Below are 24,846 nucleotides of genomic sequence, written 5' to 3' on the forward strand. Positions count from 1 at the left end.
TTCGGCGAAAGAAATGCTGATACTGTACCTACTCTTCTTTCACATACTAATTCATCGAACCAAAAAAATATAGTGCAAAAGTAATTTTGATAAGAAATGTTCAGTGTTTTCGAGGACTGCACCGGTATGCTCACGGTTATGCTGAAAAGGCCAAACCATCACCTGAAGATCAAGTACCAGGTTATCATAAAATAAGTTTCGCTGTTCAGAAAACTCTGGAGACGTAACCACTTGACAGAATGCAACCAAACTTGGTAGGAATACATTCGGGAACATGAAGAAGCGATTGGTGTAGAAAATAAAATTAGTTCCAATTTTACCCACTAGAAGTAATTGTGGCGCTGTACAACACCAAGTAAGTGCAGTGTGAAAGAAAAACGACACTAGTGATGCTAAATGATAAGAACGGCTGTAATTACCTTTCCTGTGGGTCTCGTGGCATTGATTACCAATGCTATTAATACCCCATGGTCAGTGCCGGATTTACGGGGAGGGGTTTTTTGAGCTGAAGCGTCCCTTTAAAATTCTTGGGTATCTTACAAAAACAAAGTTAAATAATAGTCTTTCTTGTGCTCATAAAATGCAAGCTCCCTCCAAAATTCCAGGGAAAGATTAGTGTCAAATCTCGCCTCCAGAGGTTATTGTGTTTCTGTCCACTGTTAAGTAAGGTGAGTGTGGTTTGGAAGACAAATGATATTGATATTCAATGGAAGAAAGGGCGTAATTATGCCCACGTGCGACGTGTTGCATTGAATTGTACTCCTATTTATAACCCTGTGGTGTAGTGATGAGTTATGGGCGATGATGACGATATGGGATTCTGCCCAGAGGCAAGTCTTTGACGTGAAGGCCCTAGGCAAGGAAAACGCGTGGTAACTAGTACCGTATGAGATGATGATGACGTTCTAAGGACGGGACCTAGAGGTTAACATTCGATTCGACTCACGTGTCTTCATCGGAAATCAAACCCGGGACCCCTTGAGCACAAGGCAAAGAGTGTGGGAAGAAAAAAGAAACAAACATCGGATCACCATCAATTCACTTCTGGTACATAGTGGCGCTCAAACCCGTATCCTGAAACACATGCAGGCGTGAATAAGCACGTGGAGAGGTAATTACAGCCTTTCTTATCATTTAGCATCATTAGTATGTCGTTCTTCTTCCACGCTGCACTTATATGGAGTTGTACAGCGCCAATCATCTCTGGTGGCGAAAATTGGAACTAATTTTGTTTTCTACACCAATTGCTTCTGCATGTTCCCAAATATGCTCCTACCAAGTTTGGTTGCATTCTGTCAAGTAGTTACGTCTCCTGAGTTCTCTGAACAGCAATACTTATTTTATGATAACCTGGTAGATACTTCCTAACTAAGTTAGGAAGGTTATCGGGCATAAACGTAACAATGTTGAGGAAAGGCTGGCACTTGCTGGCAGTTGAGTTTTGCCTGACGCGCCATATTTCCCTATCCTGGCACCCAACAACTTCCTCCTCGTGTTAAGTTCCGTACTTCATGGTCGGCATTTCCGGAACAATGAATACATAACCTGTGACGTGGAGTGCTTCTTCGAAACACAATGTGTTGACTTCTACAATCAGATTTTTCGGCTAGTGACCCATCGCCGGTTTATAAATGTTGCCTTGCATGATGAATATGTAGAGGACTACGTTCATTCTAACTCCTGCGCCTTCCTCCTGATAATACAAATTATATGACCAACCCCCGTATATGTCTATACGAAAAATTTATACATTTCATTTTATCTTTTAACAATCGCATAACACTAGGTGTTAAGGCAAGGATTCAACTGAAGTCGGGGAAGCTAATACGAATGATATCCAACACAGTTAGATGTACAGGAACTTCTCGATGATGAGCAACAAGAAAATATAAAAATACAAAGTGGTAATTTTATAGCTAAAATTTTGGATATTCAATACTCAAATTATAAAACTAGTTTATCTCCCAAACTGTAGTAATAAATACATAAATACATAATATCTCTTTCGCTTGATTGCAGATGTGCACACTAAAACTTTTCTTTCAAGTCTATCATTAAGAACTTCTGGCACAAAGGTAGAAAAGTTAATTATACACAGGCAACTTACGTCAGGATCTACTTCCTTCGCCAAAATATCCAATTCCTCTTGTGAGAGCTGAGCTAAAAGCTGATCCACATCCATTTCATCATATTCACTCAGGTCTTTGCCATATAACTTCCGCGTCGTAGCCATCTCGGTTGTTGTAGTTGTGGTGGAGGAGGTCTGTACAGAACAATAATAAATTATTATAATTACATATCTTTGCATCTGGTTTACATTTAATTATTGCCATTAACTTAACTAACCAACTTCATGGCTTAAGGAATCCGGAGGTTTATCGCCACAGAAACGAAAACTCCAGAGGAGTTCTACCTGTGCCAACACAATAAAGTCAGGATTAGTATACCCTACTTCCCAAATACTTTCTCATTTTCTTTTAGGCTTACCCAGAAGTCTCCTAAAAAAAGGTTTTTAATTGAAAATCTACGCATTCCGTGCGAATTTTTCATATGAGCGACATGTTTCGTTCATCTCAGATGTGTTGATCCTATACATTTTATAATATTCTGTGACGCGTACATATTTTAGATTTTTGCGTTACGTAAATTTTTCCATTCATTAATTTGTTCATCCCTTTTGGCTTCAAAATTATCCCTCAACACTTCCTTTCCGAATACCTTTAGCTTCTGTTCATCCCATCGTGTTACAGACCTAAGTTTCGGAATTACGGGCCATACTTTACACTTATAGATTTTCAACTATTGCCATTTACAAATAAAAATAAATAAAAAATAAAGATTGACTCCCATTTGAAACAGGTCACAGAGGGCCCAAAGGTGGGAGACAACCCACATTTCCACGACTTCAGCGCATAAGCCTCCTCTCTAATAAGTTTACCCCCCGCTGTCCAAATTTTTATGAATACCTAACGACGACGAAGGATATAAAAAGTGTAGAAAGTAAGAAACATAATGTTTACAAAATACTATAAAACAAACTAATAGTTTTTTTCCGAACCCTTTCTTATAGGGCAGAAATTCGGAAGCGCAGTTTATGACATCCTAATTGTTAGGAACCCAAATTTACGCACTACACGAAAGGTCTAGAAAACTCTTGTTAGTTCATGCAATTTAGCATTTTACAGATAGTTATAGTTCACTTCCAAATTTTTAAATGTTCTTTGCTGTTTAAGTTATTCACCAGAATATAAAATGAAATCCTTAAGTTTTAGGTCCCATGGCTATGTCGGCTAATCTAAAGGAGACGATAATGATGACAAATGAATGAAATGGTGGAATGAAGTGGGAGGAAATGGGAGAAACCCGAAAAAACCCACGCATAGGTGTATGTCCACCACAAAGCGCACTTGGCGCGAGGCGGGATGGAACCAAGGACCCCAGACACCAGAGGTGAAAGCTCTACTACTGAGCCACCGCAGCCCCACCAAAATAGAGAGAGGGGGGAGAGAAATTACCGAAGAGTGTTACACTACACTCTGGCAGCCTTTATACCCCAGATACAGTGGCGGATCTAGCCCGGGACCGGGGGTGGGTGCAGTTTTTTAGTGACAAAAGTAATTTAAACTATTGGGATATTCCAAGTCAAATCACGTAATTTTAAAACATGACCGTGCTTCAATGTCTCAAGTTCTCTTCAAAATTTTGATTAAAACTGGAAACATTCGAACCAGGGTTGGAAAAAAAGTTTTTTTTTTCTTCAAAAAGAATAAAACGTGTTGAAAACATGAAAAAGGTGTTCAAAATGTTTTAAACATGTTTTAAAACACACACACACACACACACACAAAAAACATGTTTTAAATATTTTGAACAGTTTATAACATAAATTTAAACGTATTTCAAAATCGTGTAATAACGTATTTATTAAGACTTTTTTGCTCTTGCAACCGATCTTGTCATTTATTTTATCCTGGTTAAGACTACACTGTGTTGGGTACAGAATATTTCAGAATAGATCAGTAATTCTCAACTTATATCATGACCCCCTTTTATTACACCCTCTTGCCAGTGGCTCTTATAAGTACCTTCTTGCTTGTAATAAGCTTTTCAGGTAAATTTTAAAATCTATCCACTATGGAGATTTCATACAATCTATCAACAAATGGCGAAACAAAAGTCCTTACCATCCTTCTGTATTGAAAATGGGTTGAGGGAGAATGATGAAACTTAGAAGTGGTATGATACATCAGATGGTGTTATCATGCATCATGGCGGATATCTTTGCTTGGTATTCGAAATTTCAAACGCAAAAGGAGTCATGTTACATGTTTTAAGGGTAGAATTTTACCAGAAATACGGTTGTGCAGTTATTTTCGCCCTGAAGCAAGTCATTTCGGAGTTACCGCTTCTGAAATTTATGCTTTTAAAGGCTAAGCTCGCGTTTCGTGGAGGTGGGTGAGATTTTTGTTGCAAAATTTGATTACTATTGCAGAACACTGATGCTACTAAAATTATTTTAAAATGGTCGAAATTTTAAAATTTTCCAAAAGTAATGTTTGAAGCACACTTCATGTTGGGCTAACTTTAGAATATTCTCTGTAAGTCTATGTAATTGGTTGTTTTTTGAGTCAATAATTTATTGAAGAAAAGTAATATTTGGGACGTTCAGAGTACAATGGATCCAAATCGATTTTCTATAAGGTTCAGTTTTGCTCAGCAAATGAATTCTATTTCAAAACGAAATATCTTCGCAGTCAAGAGTCCAAAACAAATCTAACTAAAACCATGCGAAAGGACATGGGATAGTTTCATATGAGAACCACTAGACAGGGGCGTCAGTGAGACAGGAGGGCAACCGCCCCCATCCCCACCCTGCATTTCAGATTTTGGGGGCAGTTTTAGAAATCTTTTGATAAGCAAAGTCCAACAGCACACGCTTGATGTCCTTACACCGAATAAATACGGAGAACATACAGATGATTAAAACTGGAAAGTTGCTTAGGCCCAATTTCCAGAATTTTAAGTAGGCCCGAAACTCGAAAGTAGACACACATTTGGAATCCTTGACACAAAAAATATACAAGAGAGCAATATAGGCCAATAGCTCTTTACGGCCAATGGAAATGGATTATAACTGATCAAAATCCGTATCTATTCGGTGTAAGGACTTCAATTTTTTTATGTTGGAATTTGCTCAGCAAAAGGTTTCTAAATCTGCATTACTGTTACCAAAATCAGGGTACGGTGAGGATGACCTCTAAACTAACGCCCTTCTCTAGCGGCAATCATATAAAATTCTAGATTGCATTTTGTCATGTAGTTTTTCTTTCTTTCAACTCGGACTCATACTTCTGAAAATATGACGTTTTCCGTCGGTGTATTCTTTTGGACATATCCTGCATTTATTTAACGTACTTATGCATCATTGACTATAGCATTCGGAGCTTCACTTGTTAATCGTTCCCACGCTGCAGCATACACAATATCATGTTAATATCTTAAATTAGGGGGGAGGGGAGAAATTAGTCCTCTACCACTGAGCCACCGCGGCCCCAACATACAGACAGACGAACAAATTGAGATCAAACTGTCTCAGATACTGGCGTTCGGCACTGGTATCACACTTTAATAGTTAGTTACGCGGGCGACTGTCATACATTGCGCTTTCTCGCCTGGTCCCTTCATGCAAGATATGTCATGGTGTAAAGTTTTGAAGAAAATTCAGAACTGAGGTGATGAAGAGGGACGAAATAAAATTTTCATAATATAATGAAGAAGATATTGTTGATTCCCAGTTGCATCTCAACCACATTACTGACGTTAGAATCATCAGAAACAATTTTCTGATCAACACTTTTACCATTTGTTTGGGTTTCCACTTTTTTCACAGCATTGCATTTTTCATAATAGTTCTTCATTCTTTAAACTAAACCAACAGTTCTTTCTCTTACACGTTTTGCAACGAGCTTATATGGTCGTTTTCTTATCTGATGGAGTTCAAGTTACGTTAATAAATTTCCACCAAATAATGTCCTTTTTTTCTTCCCGTAAAACTCATGTTAAACGAATCCAAGTTGTACGGAGACTTGAGAACCAACAAGTACTGTATTAACGAACGTCTGGATTATTTTAATTTCAGAACAGCAATTTAGCAAATAACCTTTTGTTTGTTTTCTGAATACAACACAAAAATTTGTTTCCATGATAATTATTTTATTTATTTTTTAATATCAGTTCTACAAGTAGTCCAACCTTCGACTACAACACTTTCTCGCAAGTTTACTGAGAAGAATTTAAACAATACAATATACGAGGGAAAAACGTCTGTGAAGTTGTCCCGCCCACCTAATGAATTTTTCTTTTTCTTATCTACATCGTTAGTTTATCGTTAGTTTACGTTAGTTTTGCTAAAATTATCGTTAGTTTTGCAAAAATAACGATTTTATTCGAGAAATAAATGGGGAGGCCAACTTCACGGTTCCCCACCCACAAACGAATTCCAAAAGTTTTTCATATCACATCGTTAGTTTACGTTAGTTTTGCTAAAACTATCGTTAGTTTCGCAAAAATAGCGATTTTATTCGAGAAATAAAGTTTCCTGCCAACTGTGAATTAGCCCGCCCATATTGAATTCTCATAAAATTCCAACTCATATCGTTAGTTTACGTTAGTTTTGCTAAAACTATCGTTAGTTTCGCAAAAATAACGATTTTATTCAAGAAATAAAGTTTCCCGCCAACTGTGAATTAGCCGCCCTTATTTCTCGAATAAAATCGTTATTTCTGCAAAACAAACGTTAATTTTAGCAAAACTAACGTAAACTAACGATGTGAGTTGGAAGTTTATAAGAATTTAGTATGGGCGGGCTAATTCACAGTTGGCGGGAAACTTTATTTCTTGAATAAGATTGTTATTTCTGCGAAACTAACGTTAATTTTAGCAAAACTAACGTAAACTAACGATATGAGTTGGAATTTTATGAGAATTCAATATGGGCAGGCTTATTCACAGTTGGCGGGAAACTTTATTTCTCGAATAAAATCGTTACTTTTGCGAAACTAACGATATTTTTAGCAAAACTAACGTAAACTAACGATATGAGTTGGAATTTTATGAGAATTCAATATGGGCGGGCTAATTCACAGTTGGCGGGAAACTTTATTTCTCGAATAAAATCGTTATTTTTGCGAAACTAACGATAGTTTTAGCAAAACTAACGATAAACTAACGATGTGATATGAAAAACTTTTGAAATTGGTTTGTGGGTGGGGAACCGTGAAGTTGGCCTGCCCATTTATTTGCTGAATAGAAATTTTATTTTTTCGAAACTAACGTTAATTTTAGCAAAACTAACGTAAACTAACGATAAACTAATGATGTAGATAAGAAAAAGAAAAATTTATTAGGTGGGCGGGACAACTTCACAGACGTGAGGGGAAAAGAGAGAAAATAAATTGTAGATCACCACATTGACCTGTTGTAGCCACGAGAAGTCAAAACATTCACATGGGAAGAAAATAGTCTTCTGAATGGGGAGCACTTTTGACAATTTTCTTTCTCTGGCAGATTTTTTACAAAAATAAAATGTAATGAAAATAACATATGTTTAAAACAAGTCTTAAAAAATGCACGTGTTTAAAACAAAATGTTTAAAACGTATACAAAATTTGTTTTAAACAAAATAAATTGTTTAAAACAAGTTTTAATCATTTGTTTTAAACAAAACAATCTTGATTCGAACCCATCACGGTGGTTCGGATTCCACCTTAAACTGTAGCTCTAGTTTCAAAATATCTTCTGTGCTCAAAGGGACGTTAATTCCAATCCAACCTGCCAGCCACTTTAATGTTAAATCGAAATTGAATTCGTTCCACCGCTCCAAATATGACAAAAAGAAAGAAAAAAAAGAGAAATTGTACATGTTGAACTGCTTCATTTCAACCCTTTGTATATCTTCTGAACCACGAAATGACACCAATGATAGTAAAGTATTCGCGCACTTTTTAAATTCTCAATACACGAACTTATGTCATCTCAGAATAGTCTTACAGACGCGGACAAAATAATTTCGATTTCATAACCAAGGATTGTTACACTATCATTAAAAGTGTCCGAGGAATTATTCTGACTACTGGAAAGTTAATTTGCCATAGTTTCGTAAGTTCTGAACAAACTGCCATTAACCGCCGTTATTTTATAATTTTACAGAATGTTACTTTTATCCATTTATACATTTGAATATATATTTGTTTCTTTCCTATCAATTTCTGATTAATAAAAGTTCCCTCCCAAGAAGTTGCGTTCACTGCTAAATTCAATATTTTTATGTGCAATAACCTGACAATTAAGAGCTACCAAAATAACGAACCGAAGGACAAATGATGATAGAAGTAATCTACATATTACACAATCGGAATGCCAAGAGTAATCTAAATATGGCAGCTATGTGCTATTATTGCAGAGTTTGTTGTTTGTTTATCAATATACAACGATACAAAAACAAGGCTATTCATTTATGTTATTATCTTAAAACACGTTGTGGTAATTTATTGAAAGAAGTAAGATTGTAAAAGATTAGAACACAAATAATTTATCAGAAGCTAAAACCAAGTTCCGATTAACGTTCGAACTTATGGCTTTTGTTATGGTCATATAGTAGCAAACTCTTTCTTTTTGTAGAGTACCGTATCAAATGCATATACTGGAACGATGATTACGGCTTGTAGTTTGAACTTGTTCCTTTCTTTTCCTCAGAGGTCGCTTGTCACATTTATAAAAATTAACAAAAGGAAATAGTAGGACATTTGACCTTTTATCACTCGTTATCTACATATGTAACACTGAAGTTTTGGACTCCACACTTCATACAACATAAAGAACTCGTAAAATTACATATAGATGAATAAAAAACTCACTTAAAAAGAAAAAAGAACACCCGACCTCTGAAGTACGTACAAAGTTATTATCAATATTTATCGTTTGTAATTGTTACTTCTTAATTTCATTGTATTATTTCTGAATAATCAGTTTGATTTCCGACTGATACTAAATGTAACTACTATTCGTCTTCTTTTCCATGATAAGAAAAGTTCGTTAAATACAGGGTGTCTCAAAAGTCCCGACATAGAGCAACTCTGTTATCAGAGTTACAACAAAATGTAAGAGGGAAAACCGCCTCCAAATATAACGTTTTCAATCTAAAGTGAAGGATTTTTTTTTTTTAATCGGACGAGTCGTTTGGGCTGTGCATTCTTTAGGCGGCCAATGTCAAATGAAAATGCAACGTTGTCATTTACCTGGACCCACAAAATAAGTAAATGAAGTTACTGTTTTTTACGCTAACTTGTCGATAGCCAGCCCTTATTTGAAACATGTCCCACCATTCCCATGCTCTTACAAAAAACGAAACCTTTTCATATTTTACACAGTAAATCAATTAAAAAAAAGACTGTATTCTTTCCGCATTTTCAATGAAATATGTACCAAACCGATTATTGTGTTTAAAAAGCTGTTTATTGCTGAGAAGTTTAAATCCTTAGCCTTTTACTTCACAATTAATAGAAAAATGAATTACTCAGTGTTATGTAATACCTTAGAACTTATAAAATTAATTATGATTTTAGTACTTTATAAGAAGACTATTTGAAGATTCTTCTTTTCATTTTCATTTTCAAATGCATAAAAAAAACGTGATGAGAGTAATTGGCGGTGTTGATTAAATGCGCCATAATTATTCTTAAGCTCACTGATTTCCATGGGGAATAATTTTTCTACTTTCTTTGAAATGAACTGGAATTTTAATGATTTATTATTAAAATCTATTTAAATACCTTTTAATTCGTGAAAATTAAATTTTGATGTATATAATTTTAATATTTAATAATCAAATTTAAGTCATATTAATATGAGGGTTACATCAAAGGCCATGATAACTTTTTTTATTTACGAAAATGGGAACGTAATAAGAAATTCTAAAATATATAAATGGAAGGATAAGACTATAAATGTTATATGCAGGGTTGGATGAAGATATATATTTTCGTCAGGATATAGCATGAGAAAAATGAAAACAACAAATTGTTCGTTTCATGCATGTTTTACCTAAAATTACACCACAAGCCATACCTTCGGTTTTTATATAAAATCGAAATTGCGAGGTGATACGTCAGAGAGATAGTAGATAGATATAACTCTCTTAGAGAACAAACCATACAAGGTAGACAAAAGCAAATTTTTACTGGATACCTAAAGTGACAAGTACACAGTATCCTAATACAAGATAGTATGACGAAATTATGTAGCACTGCAAATATCTTTGAATCGAATTGTCCAAGAAATATGGTTGTTAAAAAGTATTGGAAAGACCTTCATCCAGCATTCGATTGACTGTTGATAATGTTATCTATGCGTTTCAAATATAAATAACCATCTCCACTACAATCATGTGATCCCAGTTCTCATTCTTGATTTCTCAGCATCTGAGATTACGAAGTAAACGCTTATACCATGTTCTGAGAGATCATACGTTTAACCCTGTAGCTGTAAGAATTTCTAAAAACGAAGTTAGTTAAACTAAAATCTACTTGTTCCTGCGTATATCTGGGTAAAATTTACTGTTATGTCTCGGTATAACAAACGATTCGGCAATCTGGAAATATTTTAACAACCAGTTCTAGCGAATCAGTGCGAACTAGCTGAATAGCACCCTGGCTGTAATTACTGTATTTGTAATGGTTTTTCGTATATTGCAAATTCGTTTTAAGGAAGCACAGAATATTTATCTAGACTTGAATAAGTCAATAAAATTACATCATTATAACTTCGATTCATTTCGAAGAAAACAAAAGATAATTTCCCACATAAGTCAATGCGTTAAAAAACAAAGATGGCGTTAAGTACTCAACACTGTGAATATTTGTAACATTTAACTACGACTCGCCGCCGAGGTCAATTTATCAGTACTGTAAATAGTCGTTAACATTTTGAAATACAGACATATTAGTAAACTACATGGAACCAAACTAATATACTAAATAAGCCTCTATTAACCAAAAAGACAAACGGGCGGAAGTTAATTCCACCTGACTAAAATTAAAAAAATGAAATTCAATTACGCACCAGTAGAACACAGTTGTCAAAAGCCCAAAGCTCGAAAGGAAGTCGTGTCCTCACTGGAACTTCAGTTCCATTACGTTCCGCCCGCGAGAAACTAAAATGATCACAAAGACAGCTCGAGATATCGTTTCACTCAAAAACCGTGACAGTTCAATGTTTCAGAAAGATCAAGCAGATATGTTGATGAACTACAATACAACGACAATGTTCAAGCGAGGACTTGTTCACCCACCACAAATCACACATAAAAGAACTGGCAGAAATACTGAGCTTTTATCAGAGGACGCAGTTTATTTTCATGACAGTCAGTTGAATGGGTAGAAAATGACAACGAAGTGTTGAAAATAGCACGTAAAAATATTGCAATCTCCTGTATGTTCCCATCGAATAACGAGCTTTAGTAACGAACCATTGTATTTAAGCAAGCCAGAACACACGCGTAGTAGTAGTAGTAGTAGTAGTAGTAAAAAAAAGAAAAAACTTACAACAGAGGTCTATTATGACCGAACTCGCTTTTCCTCTCAAAGATATTCAAGTACAGAGTAGGGCCTCTATAGCAATAGTCACGTCTGGTGCAAGGATCCCGAGTTCAATCCCAGACTATATGAGTCTGTGGTGGCAACATTGTCTTCGTGGGTTTCTCCATTTCCTACCTCTCTTCATTCCTCTTTCATTATCATTCATTTATCATCCACCTCCTTTACCTTTCAGGAGGTAGCCTAATCTGTTTATTGAACTTTTGTTTCGAATATAGGATCCAAGCCGAGGGGATTTCGAAAATTCATCGTGGTTGAAATAATAATAATTCTATATATTAAAATGCTACGTTTAAATGTTTGTGACCAAATCTTTTAGACAGTGATATCTCGGAATCCACAATAATAATAATTTTATATATTAAAATTCTACGTTTAAATGTTTGTGGTCAAATCTTTTAGATAGTGATATATCGAAATCCACAATCTCTAGAAACATGTCGTTTTCGTTTGTCGATTCGCAAGTTTCTGTACATTTCCCAATTATTCAAATTGTTCAAAAATGTGTTATTTTACTAATTAACGTTTTAGAGGTCGTTTTGAGCCCTGAAGATTAAACGTTCAGCTGGAGTTGCTAAGGTTGATATTCTTGTCTTAGGCAACCAGTAAAAGACCTAAGTATATCGGGTTGACAAACATTGCAGGCGCTTTACTTTAATCTGAATGGCAAAACCTATAGAATACTGGGAACTTCCAAGACCTTTACAACCGTAATGAGGCGTACTCGGATATGAATTTATACTATAGTTTCTGAAAGTTCGCCACAAACTCGACCCAACATTTATATATTAAAATATTACATTAATATGTTTGTCTATAGCAATTCACACTCCCTTTGTGAGTAGTCTCGTTCTCCTCTTGCGTCTCTAAAGGGGCTGTACCTATACGTATAGTAAGGAAGTGGGAAGGATAGTCATGCTTATATTAGAACGATGCGAAGTGTAGACAGTGCAGGTTCAGCTACTTAATATTTATAAAAATGTATTTACTGAAGCTAAGCGAGTGTTATCTAGAGATAACCAAACAAGCAATCAAGTTCTCGGGCTCAATCGGCCTCAAACTCAAACTAAAAGCGAGCACGTGTGAGCATGAGCCCTATGACTGGATAGCGAGCCAGACCCTGATTACGAGACATCGCAAGCCACAATAAAGGTAGTGAGTCCAAATACCTTAATAAGTTTGAATGCGAGTGAGTTCCGAATACAAAATGGCCATTTCTGGTGTTAACAAATGGAACTCCATCTTCCCCGAAAAGTACATTTAAGTTCATCTTTTGTAAGCACTTTAACTGATTTTAACCAATTTTTACATAGTCAGTAGCCAGGCTTAGGATAAAAAGAACTTACTTACTATATATTCAACCGTTTATACACATATGTTTATTGTGTAACTTAACAGAAGCTTTCATACGATTCGCTGTATTTTCAGAAATTTATACGGTATAACAACCCTTGCATGCAGACGTCAACCGCCCACAAAAAATTTCTTTGATAGCGAACACGAGGGAACTCTCTGAACAAAGTTTATCCATTTGCTACAACTTTAGCTTTTAAAAGTTACTTGGTTATTATATTATTGTTGTAAAGATGACTTTTATTTTCATGTATTTTGCATAGAAATAATGAATTCAAGTGATTTATACCCTTATTGACATAAGAGAAAGCTATTTTAAAAAATCTCACAAAACTTCTAATATAGCGAGGAACAGAGGTGAACCCATGGGGGTACTCCACAACCTCGTAACTGGATAGATATTTGTACATTTTCTTAATAGTTTTTCTCGTAGAGAAATGGTTGATGTACTTTAAATATCTAATTTTACAATACACCTGCATTTCTTATTTTCTTATAAAAACAATTTAGTTCACAATTGCTTCTATACTTCAATACTGCAATGAAAACAATTTATTTTTCTGAAAATAAGTGGGAATGCTTAAAAGATTACTTATCGTTTTATCGTGTGTAGAATAATACTAACTCCATACTACATAAACCATGTTCCTGCATTTGAAGAAGCATCTGGGTGGTCAACGTCGCGATGGTGATGATGACGTCAAAACGGCCGTGATTTAGTGGTTGTCAAATCAGGCGGGAGACTTCAATGAAGATGGTATTCAAAAGCTTGTTGTACGATACGATAAATGCCTTAATATTGGTGGAAACTATGTATAAAATAGGGATGCGCACGAGACAAGATTTGTGCTGTAAAAGTGATGTCTCGACTCGAAAAATGTATATTTCTCTATTGGAAGAGCCGTGTCTCGACTCGAATTTTGTCAGGAAAATCCTGTCTCGACTCGTTTCGTGCGCATCCCTAGTATAAAAGTAGATTAAGGCATAGGCTTCTATATAACAATAAAATTGTTACGACAAGTATACTTCTGTTTATTTTTAATTTCAAAACAGTACTTAAAAAAACAAGACTGGTATTTCCGACCTCATGTGATGCTGTAGAGGATTGGACTATGTTTCATAGAGCGTTTGATGCTGCAAACCTTTGAAATATAATTGTTGGAAAGATATATATTTGTTTCTCGAAATATACTTATTTTTTATATAAAAAAAATAAATAAATGAAGTTTGTATAATCACACACACATTCAAAGGTACCATACCATGTGCGTTATTCTATTTAGGTGAAGGGGAAAATCTGGCTTTCCCTTCCATTTCTGGTCTTAAGACACACACACACATACACAGAGAGAGAAAGAGAGAGAGAGAGAATGTTACAATTCCTTTAGCCTTCACCTTTGAAATAATCCTCGAACTTCAACAGAGACAATAACAAAACAAGTTTCGATGACCCTTTACTGGATACACACTCATGGACATACATTCTATATTGCATGCAAGTAAGATACAACATGCGCTGCAGGTGATGTCAAGATTACTCTTATATTTTGTTTCTTTGCAAGTTTTCAGTTACCAGAGAGCCCAATTCAGAACGATCTAATATCTTTTTTTTTTTTTAATCTGATATTGACAGTTCATAATGATATAAAACTTGGACATTGCTTGTTATCACAATCTTATCGCTCTAGGCTATTGACTTACTTAAAAAAACTATATTTTCTCTGTCAATACAACTGTCGCTTTGGCACCAATATTGCAAAACTTAATGTATTTTCGCTGACCATCCTGTGACGCAATTTTAAAAAGTAGAAAACTAAAAACCTAGTCCTCTGTAACCTTGACAGAGTTACTCGTGACTCAAGCTCTTTATAACATCATTACTATGAAACATTCTGATGACGTCATTTCTCTCTCTTTTCTTTTCACTGTTTGCTTTTATGGAACATTACATGCTCCGCTGCTTGAAAGTTTATTTAAACAAACATAGCTACTAAGTACGAAATCATCGTAAAACGATCCTTACAGTTAACGTTCTTACAATTCTTCCGTACTCAATACACTAAACGAAAGTATATTACTGTTTGTATTTTTCCGCTCACAAGCACGATTTCTGGCGCAGGTCACAATACGAAGGATAAATTCTCTGAATTATTACCAACATCATCAATAAAATCAAATTAAATTTTCGAACTGTCAAGCAGATATGTGCTATAAGCTAAATAAAATTAAACATTATATATAGACAGCTGATAAAATTAGTAGTGCAGTGAGAAGGTGAAGAAACACGGAAGTACGCCAAGGAAACACACAAACACGTCATGTTTACTTTGCATTGCAAAAATGTCTCCTTTCCTATTAAACCACCTTCTGGCTAACAAATAAATAACAAAATCGGGTAACATTCATAGGTCCTAAACGGCGTAAGTCCTAAAAATATGATCACACGCAATGGCGTATTTAGAGGACTATCAGACTCAAGCCCTTCCCGAAATAAATATTAGTTTTTCGCCTTCCACGTACAATAAGCCCTCTTACCATTCCTAAGAATTTCTTTCTTTCTTTCTTTCTTTTTCATTTTCTTATGCTCTTTGTGCAGAAATAATACTGAATTTGTCAAATTTCATTCCATGTAAGAACTGCGTTTTTGTTTTCTTCCTTTTGTCCATTCTACTTTTCTATTTCTTTTTCTTAGTTGTTACTTTCTTTCGTTCCTCCTATCACACTTTCGACCGTTGTTAGTTGTGATTAAAGTCGGCCGTCGTAACATCAAAACTAAGAGGACAAACGAAACTGGTGTTTCACAACAATTTGCACGGATTTCAACATAATGGGACTTTAGTTATTATAGCAAAGGAATATTTACATCGTTTAGTTATAAAGAAAGGTAAATTTTTGAATTAAAGAAAATCAAGAGGGGGGAATCAGTAGCCCGGGATATTAGGTAGGCCAAGAGGATGCTTCCTTTTTCTTCTATGAATAGAATAAAAGTTAGATTCACTTCTAAATTTATGTGTATATCATATCACATAAGATTCAGCAATCTGCCATTCTTGCCATTAAAATTGCAATCAGTATATTTCAGCTTCAACTTGTCTCAACATTTTCTTTCAACAACAGATGTATGTAAAAATGTAAACAGATAAAAGTGAATACTTCCATTTTTTCTCTCTAAAATGAAATCAGTTCAGTTGAAATGATATTACAAATATTCAACATGTTTGCAGGAGCGTCATTTCACATTTGCCTACGGGGGAAATAAGATCCTCCACCGACATACGTGCTTCACGGTTTTTCCTAGTATATTAGTAGACAATCGATTAAAATATATTTAATTCTCAAACTCACGTGACAAATTGCCCCGTTTCCTCGTGTTGTGCATAGCCCCCCGAAACAAAATCTTAAATACGCAACTGATCACACATAAGAAATTCTTAAGTAATCTGCATTCAGGAATTATGTACTTCAGAACTAGTGCACGTGAGGTTCAACATAGTTTAAGACTCGTGCACTTTAGGAACTACTGCTGCGCCACTCCGAAATCAGCTATGAGATTCTCAAAATTTGGTATGGTTACGAACTAAATTCTAATTAGTATGGGAATATCAAATTTTGTTTGTACTGACTCAACGCTTGGAAGGTTTTCTTTCGGTACGATCAGGCGAATGCTGAGAAAGTACTTTCTTTAAATTCCATTTTCCGTTAAAACGTCAATATAAGTAAGTACAGGGAAGAATATTCTGTAAGCAGACTTGTAATTGTTTTTAAAAGTTAGCGAGTAAATTAATAAATTAAAATTTTCATAGTTTGTAATTTAATCAACTAAATTTTGCACGAGTTAATTTTAATTCATAAATCGTTAAAAAAGTATTATTATTTTTTTCTAAAAAAAACATGAAATGGGTATTCTGAAAAAAATATTTTCTGGCCTATCTCAAAAACTCTACGGGTATATCCATTTCAGATGTAGGCAATTTTCCCCAAAGTGGCTCAAATTTGCCTTGAAGTCTAGGTCACGGACTTTGTAATGATGAAATCACCCTTCACTGATATATTTTCTAAATTTTGACATTTATTTTCATTGATTGTTTTGTTTGAAAACAGTAATTTTTCATAACAATCAATTAATTTTTCTATGCCCTTAATTTTATACACTGAATTTTACATTAACTTTCACAATTCAAGAAAATTCTTACTTCATAATAGCCAAAATTGCAATTTTAATTTTAATTAACTTTGAAGTTCATTTGAGTTTTATCCCTTAATTTATCTGACATTCTTAAAATTTAATCAATTATTTTTCCTTTACCTAAATGTTTATTTTTAGTTATTTTTTTTTAATCCATCCAGTCAATAAGTGGCTGACAACTTAATCACTAACTTTAATTTGATATCGAATGGGTATTCAAGATATATTGATTAATTCATGTTGAATAAGATTATGTCAGAAAACTTGAGGAAGGGCTGTGAAGAATATGGTATGAAAATAAATTTAGAAAGGCAAAAGCCATAGTGAAGCAGTCGGTCAAATATGGAAGTGGGAGGGAAGAAAATAGAATAAGTGACTACATTTCGATACCTGGGTAGTATTATTAGTGACGATATGGAATGCAAACGTGAAATAAAAGCAAGGATAGGAATGGCGAAAGAAGCCTCTAGGAGGAAGAAAAGACTATTTCGTGGGACCTTGAATAAAGAGTTGAGAAAAAGACTTACAAAATCCTTCTTGTGGAGTATTGTATTGTATGGGTTGGAAACATGGGCATTACGCAAAAATGATAAAAATGACTAGAAGCTTTCGAAATGTGGGTGTGGAGAAGAATGGAGAATATTAGCTGGGTCGAGCGGAAAACGAATGAGAGGCTGTTAGAAATAGTGGGGTAAGCAAAGAAAATTTTTAGATACAGTATTATTAAGAAAAGGGAGAGAAACTGGTTGGGACATTAGCTAACACAAGGAACTGTATTGTGAGGGACGTTATAGAGGGTACTATGGTAGAAAAGAGAGGGAGGGGGCGAAGGAGACTACAATGAATAGACGATATTAAAACAAAAAATCTTATATGAAGATTAAGAGGTTAGCGGAAGACCATGGAGCATGGAAGCTTCTCAGTTGTAAGTGACCTGTCAATAATGGCAGAATACCTATAATGTTATTAATTCATGTGGATATCAACGTCTCTTCCAATACATTGTCTTTTTATTACAGACTAATTTTGTTAGATATTTTCTTTCAATATATACTAAAATTCAAGGTGGGACAAATACTTGGATGGTGACTTTTTTTTAACCGTCCCACGATTATATTCCGAGGTAAGGAAGACGGTGCTGATGATAATGAACAAAATAGTGGAAGAATGGAAGAGAAAGGGAACTCCGAGAAAACTATGCACAGGTACTTGTCTAACGAGAAGCTCACTTGGCACGAGCTGTAATGGAATCAGGAATCCCACACACCACTGAGCCACCGCGGCCTAGTTCTGTAATTTGGAATGTTACAACGATATTGTATATCTGATATCTGTGAATTACTTCCCTTTTTAATTGTAGCTATTTTGGGCAACGGTGCTTAAAAGTGCGCAATCTGTTGTGAAGAAGAATAAGAAAAAAATGTAGAATATCTCTTGAGATAGATAGATATTTTATATAATGATAATTACAGTTTCCTGTTGCTATGACAACAGAAAGTTTTTCATGGAGATTTGAGAATAAAAGTAAGTTGTACTGTATATAATTTTAATGTGTGATAATAGATGGTTCTTGCAAAATATATAAAAAAGCTAAATGTGCTAATGGTGGTGTGTTATTTATTTTAATCTTCGAACTGGGTAATATAAAATATAACGAAAATCTCGTTATAATGTGTTATAATCAACAATGCTCATGTCGATGAGTATGAGAACTTCCTAACAAATTCATTAGCAAGCATCAAAATCCTCGATAATGAAACATACAAGTACTAACACGCATGACAGACAAACAGAATAAGCGGATGTAAAAAACAGATTGGGAGGTAACCTCGATGTCCAACTGTAGCTGCTTGCTTTAGTGTTCGGTAATGAATTTTGCGTGCGAACCAAATAACAAAGTATTTCCTCGTAAATCGTGATAGAGGTCAGTATGAATAAAAGAAGCACGCCTTACGTTCTCTATGTTATTTCAATAGAACAAGAATGTTAAGTTTATAACCATAAAATACTTGCGAAAAAATTAAATAAACAAATAAAATACATGTCTTTACAACAAACAGACAAACTTACTCTAAACTACTTATTATCAATATAAGTAAATTCGAAATCTTCTATAAATAAATTATTTGCTTTGAAAAGAAACGTGTGCACGTGAAACGCTATATAAAACTTATTCTAAATTTCCTACACGTATGCGAACAATACGCTGAAGTATGTGGAATGCTGATGTGAATGAAGAATAAAGTTTGGACCAAAAAAGAATTTATATGGAAAGTATTTCGCTGTAGCCAGACAACGGGTGGCTTTAAAAGTGATGATGCTATAATGACCCAGCTATTGGTGCTTGACCCATTTTTCCTTTTTTTTTTTTTTTTTTTTTTTTTTTTTTTTTTTTTTTTAGTAGATATAAAAAGCATTTGTTATATACTGCTTCACATGAATGGAGATACTGTATACAACAGACCAATTGCTGTTACATACAACCAAATGTTGTTTCTAACTTTAGGAACTAAATTTATTTGCAAACGGGACACGTGTTCCAAACCTCGCAATAAATATCAAGGAATATAAAAATATTATCTGTGAGGTTATTTGTTTAAGTAACGAAATTCACTTGGTATCTGCGACAATATCCAGTACATATTTTAAATATATATTAAACAATTGTGACTGGTTAATATTGACTACTGTCCAGCATCTTTGAGACAGAGATTAAAAGCAAGTAGTACGATGAGTTAATGGAAATTAAAAAACACGAATAACTTCTATGTTACATGATTAAAATAATGGCCACTGCGAAAATTAGATTTACCGTTAATGATTGAACGTCCAATTTAGGCATTTGTCTCTCGATAGAACGATGTTGTAGTCTTGCTAGTAGGACAGAGACGTCCTGCCAGTATGATGGGAGTTCTGTTATATGTTGCGATTATAATATTTAGTTATATATTATTCTTATTTTTTCGAATTATGTATTAGTTAGAATATAGTAATACAAACAGTAAGATAAAGAATAAGAAACATTTTTGCCATCATTTACTATCGAGCGACTTTTAGAAGGCATTGTATATTCAACAGAGTTTAACCAGTGAACTTGATGGAAGTAGCCACTACGTAAGGCCTATCTATGGAACCAAATTAAGACTGAAAGTTAAGGGTCTGTGTTCATATTTACAGTATTTCTAAACTTGCGAAAACATGGAGTAAATTAATTTATTTTTTTGTGAAAATCAATTACTGGCATTAATCTCACGGAGAATACGACGGCCAGATAGTTTTTACTTGAGGAATGTTTGTTCAGAATTATTATTGCCGTTATTTCTAGCTTTCTAATCCTAAGTTTGTTATTTTTATTTTTTTTTTTTTAAAGACATAACACACCGACAATTTGTAACTCATTAAGAATCTGACGGGGGCCACAAGCACCAAGGAATGTACGCTAATCATTGGTTTAATTTAACTACAAACACTACATGTACTTCATCCTTAAATTTCAAGTATTTCACTAACACGTTTGCTGTGGTGGGCAACATCGTGTCCACGGCGTGGGAGACGATTCGCGGGGATTCGGATCCCACGTTAAGCTGTACGTTCGTAGCCTCGGTGCTCAAGAGGACGCTAAATTTCAAATCAACACACCAACCAACATAGTGTACAGGGTTTCCTATGGGTATTCCATTTCCTCCCACATTTTCATTCCGCCAATTCTATTACAATCATTTACTTTAGCATTAATCCGTCTTCTTTAGCCTACAGGTCATAATCGTGGGATGTAAGACTACAAATTTCACTTCATCAACCGTTTCTTCACAAGATATCGAAGCATGCTGCGAGGATGACAAAGAACTTCTGAACAAACAATGAAGAAAAGATCTCAGCACTGAAGACACGAGCTCTCGTACAGTAGTTATGTGATCCATCCATGTATAAAGTTTGAATTTTGAGTCTGTAACAGTAGGAACAGTCCAGTAGCTAGCGGCAGAGGAACAAAGGTTCCTTAGTACACTATGGTCATGCACAGTTTGGTGCTGGGAGTTTTGCTTCCCGTTCAGCATCGAGGCTATATAAGACGTGGACTACAACTTAAACGTGGGATCCACACTATATGAGCCTCCCACCGGAAATAGAATCCGGGTCTCCTGTGCCACAGGCGCGTACGCAAAGCATATAGTTACAATAACGATCATATTGGGTTCCATCCCTGGGCCCAGATTTAATTGGCCGTAACACGACAATCAAAGGACATCAGTCAAGGAATCTCTGTTATCTTCTTTCCCAATTTAAAATAACGATAGGACAAAAGGCAATATCAAAATTCTAGCTTGATCGTGATCTAGTACTTATGAAAGAAAGTGGTCTATGTCTTCGAATTTGGCTATCTGTTTTCATTAAACTGTGGATAAATCCGAATCCCGAGACCGCTATCCTAAACTAAGGTAGATAGCAATATGTTGTTTTTACTTTTTCAATTTCCCTCTCTTCGGATGGCATCAATGATTCGGATTCTTATAATACTACAATTCAAATTATTCATCATCACACTTACTTCAGGCTCTCAAATGATATGTGATAGTACTTGATACGATTGCAAGTGGATTTTTCAACTCTGTCTTTGTTTTAAACTGGTCTCAGCTCGTGCCTTTTACCTAACACTATTCTGTTGCAGAAAGCGACTCGCAGAACCGGAAATAATGTTGCAGACACGAATATCGATTTACGGGATATGCTTCGATTACCAAAGCATGACAGAGCATCCTCAGACAAGGGACAGTTCAACTTATTGACGTTTCATAATAAAAAAAAAAAAAAAAAAAAAAAAAGATTTGTACTTAAACCACAAATTTATATTCATGTCCTAAATTTGGTTACTATCAATCAGATGTATCTAAAAGTTTTTGCCATAGAGCAGAAGTCCTCACGAAAATTAATATCGTAAAACGACTGTGATAAACTGATGTCAGACAGGAAATAAAGAACATCCTTGATGTATGCATTTATGCAATTTACGGTTAAATGGTTCTTAAAAGCCGGCTGTTGTGTTCCAGCGCTTGTGGTCGTGACTAACACGTACTCCTTCTGTGGCCCACATTTCTGTCTCTCTCCCTGGGGCTATGACGCAAGCACAGCTCAATAAGCAGCCACTTGTTGTCAGAACACTATAAATGGAAGTTCCCAAAAGACATACACATACACTTTACATAATAAACAATAATCAAATGTCTTCAAAACAAAACCATGTGATTTCACGATCTGCCACATTATTTCACCGGATTAAGTGTAGGTTACTTATGAGGTTTCTTCTGGGAATATTAATCTTTATGTTCTACTGTTTCATTGTTTCAACACTACTACATACGCTTAATAATAATATATCAATAAAGAGCTCAGACATCTGATAGGGAAGAAGGGTTTCTTCTAGGACACAGATATCTTTCTCGTAATATTCTATTCAATCCAAATGCTTCAAATTCACCCGACAGTAAATTTTGTTTCCTCCTATGTGGAACGAAATCCCCATTAGCTCTCTATAAATAAATCATCTTTGAACATACCCTCGATGCAAATAATAGATTCTGACACGTCCAGGTTTGTTCTGGATTTCTAAATTCTGTTCAAAAAAATTACTCTTTAACTTGTTTACCTTAACTTTAATTTCATATTTCAGGCCTACTTTTGTTAATACGCCAATCAAGCAAGCATAGGAACATTATATCCAGCTGGGAAAGACCATAGTGTACATATCTTCACAATAGAGCAACATACGAATGCGCGTTATCCTGATGGAATATAGTCCCTGGCAGAATCTACACTAAAGGGACATAATCGGGTTGAACACCTCGTCCGTCAATGCATAGGACGCATGAACGAGCACGGAATCCAATTACACCCCACACCATAACACCCGGTGCCGAACCAACATGGCGATGCAAAATGTAGGCGTCACCGAATCTAGTGCCAGATATGGATGCGGCCACCGCGATGCTGCAGACAAAAGAAGGATCCGTCAGAAAATATTACATCCTGCCATTGATCTCTCCATGTGCAACATTCGTGACACCATCGTAGTCCCCCATACTTATGATATGCAGTCAGCGGAAGCGGTAGCAATGGGCGCCGTACAAATATATGTTGCTGTACCAAATGAGGTAGAACTGTTCGTGGGAATATTGGGCACTGTACAACAACCTCCAGTGCTTACACCAGTGTGAGGGATGTTGTCCGATCTGTTAGAGAATTATGCACAAGCAGTCTGTTCTCGTGCCCTGTGGTACGGCGCGGTTGTTGGGATCCAGTGTGTCGCTGCGTAGTGCCTTCATGGAGCCATTTAGAACATGTGCGTTATACTGTGGCCGATGCCGATTCCGTCCAATTTGGACACCAATGTCGTGGAAAGATAAACCTTATTCACGATACGCCACTATTCGTCCACGATCAAAGGTCGAAACATGCTGGAAGGACTGCCGCACTCGACGAACGGCACCTTTAGGCCGTATACACACCACGAATATGTCACACCAACCTTTGTCAACCACTCAAATGTGTCTCTTTGACCGATTTCTGCTTGGTGTCACTAGATGGTACCTGGCGCCTCTGCAGCTTCACGGTGCTGTTCTGTTAATCAACTGTATATTCTTCCACGCTCTTCATATTCTGCAAATTTAGACTTTCTACGATGTCTCGTTCTTGATGTTGTATTTTTAACGGCAAGCAATATATGTACTAGATATACATATTACAGGGTTCTCGTGTAGTGAAATGCACGTATATCTTGTGGTGGTCTGGTTCGAATCCTGGTTTAGATAAAAATTTTCAGTATTACTCTAGCATTGCGGACAGCTGAGGAGGTATACTTGAATTTAAAAGAAAAGGAAGTAGCGAACTTTAATTAAGAATGCAAGAAACAGCGGCAAACGGAATCAATGTGGTGAATACGTCATTCGAAAGTTATCTGGTGGATCAAAGTCTTTGTAAGTTAAAGTATCAGGGTGTTCAGTTATTATATTCGGCGATGGAAAAATCAAGTATAGTAACTGTTCTTCAAAGATGGATTTCCAAGCTTTCGAATTTATAATACCGTCTGTTATCGTAAGCATTCTGTGTCTTTGTGAACTCTATCTAGGTATGCGTGACCCTCGTGTAGAAGTGTATTGGTTGATTGTAAACATGCACACACATACTCTAGAGTACTCTTGCATGGAAACAGAACAGGAGCGTCACTTCAGATTTTGTCAGGGGAAGAGGGTAAGATGCTCCATCGAGATAGGAATTTTACGCCTTTTATTGTTATATTAATACGCATTCAATTAAAAAGTATGAACTTCAAGGCGGGCAAACTCAGAAATGGCAATTACCCCTACAATCCCCAAATGGCCTTATGAAAAAGAGAGAAGTCCAACATACTTGCAATAGACTGATAATAATTCTACAAGTGAGCGTTACGAGTCTGTCACTCAATAGAAAGAAATATACACTATATAACATTACTACGATCAAATCAACGAACGTGCGATTACGAATAGGAATCATTACTGGGAAGCACAAAACTCGCTAATTAATACTATAATACTTTTTTTCTGTAATCTAAATTTTACACGTAAATTCCTAATTATATCCGTTTAAGTTCACATTTATCGTCCGATTACGGTGCCATACAAA

General features: G+C 35.5%; 1 protein-coding gene across 12 annotated transcripts in view; it reads right to left on the reverse strand.

Annotated features, from left to right (window-relative positions):
- Nucleotides 1-24,846, reverse strand: part of tmod (tropomodulin) — a 190,578-nt gene that overhangs the window by 67,152 nt on the left and 98,580 nt on the right. For all 12 annotated transcript variants that reach the window (XM_081749120.1, XM_081749121.1, XM_081749119.1 and 9 more), the window contains exon 2: nucleotides 2,108-2,263. In XM_081749120.1, the coding sequence (XP_081605246.1) occupies nucleotides 2,108-2,263 (156 nt within the window). The remainder of the gene's footprint in view (nucleotides 1-2,107; nucleotides 2,264-24,846) is intronic.

The sequence above is a fragment of the Thermobia domestica genome, chromosome 2 (genome assembly GCF_964235325.1).
Source record: "Thermobia domestica chromosome 2, izTheDome1.hap1.1, whole genome shotgun sequence".
Lineage (NCBI taxonomy): Eukaryota > Metazoa > Arthropoda > Insecta > Zygentoma > Lepismatidae > Thermobia > Thermobia domestica.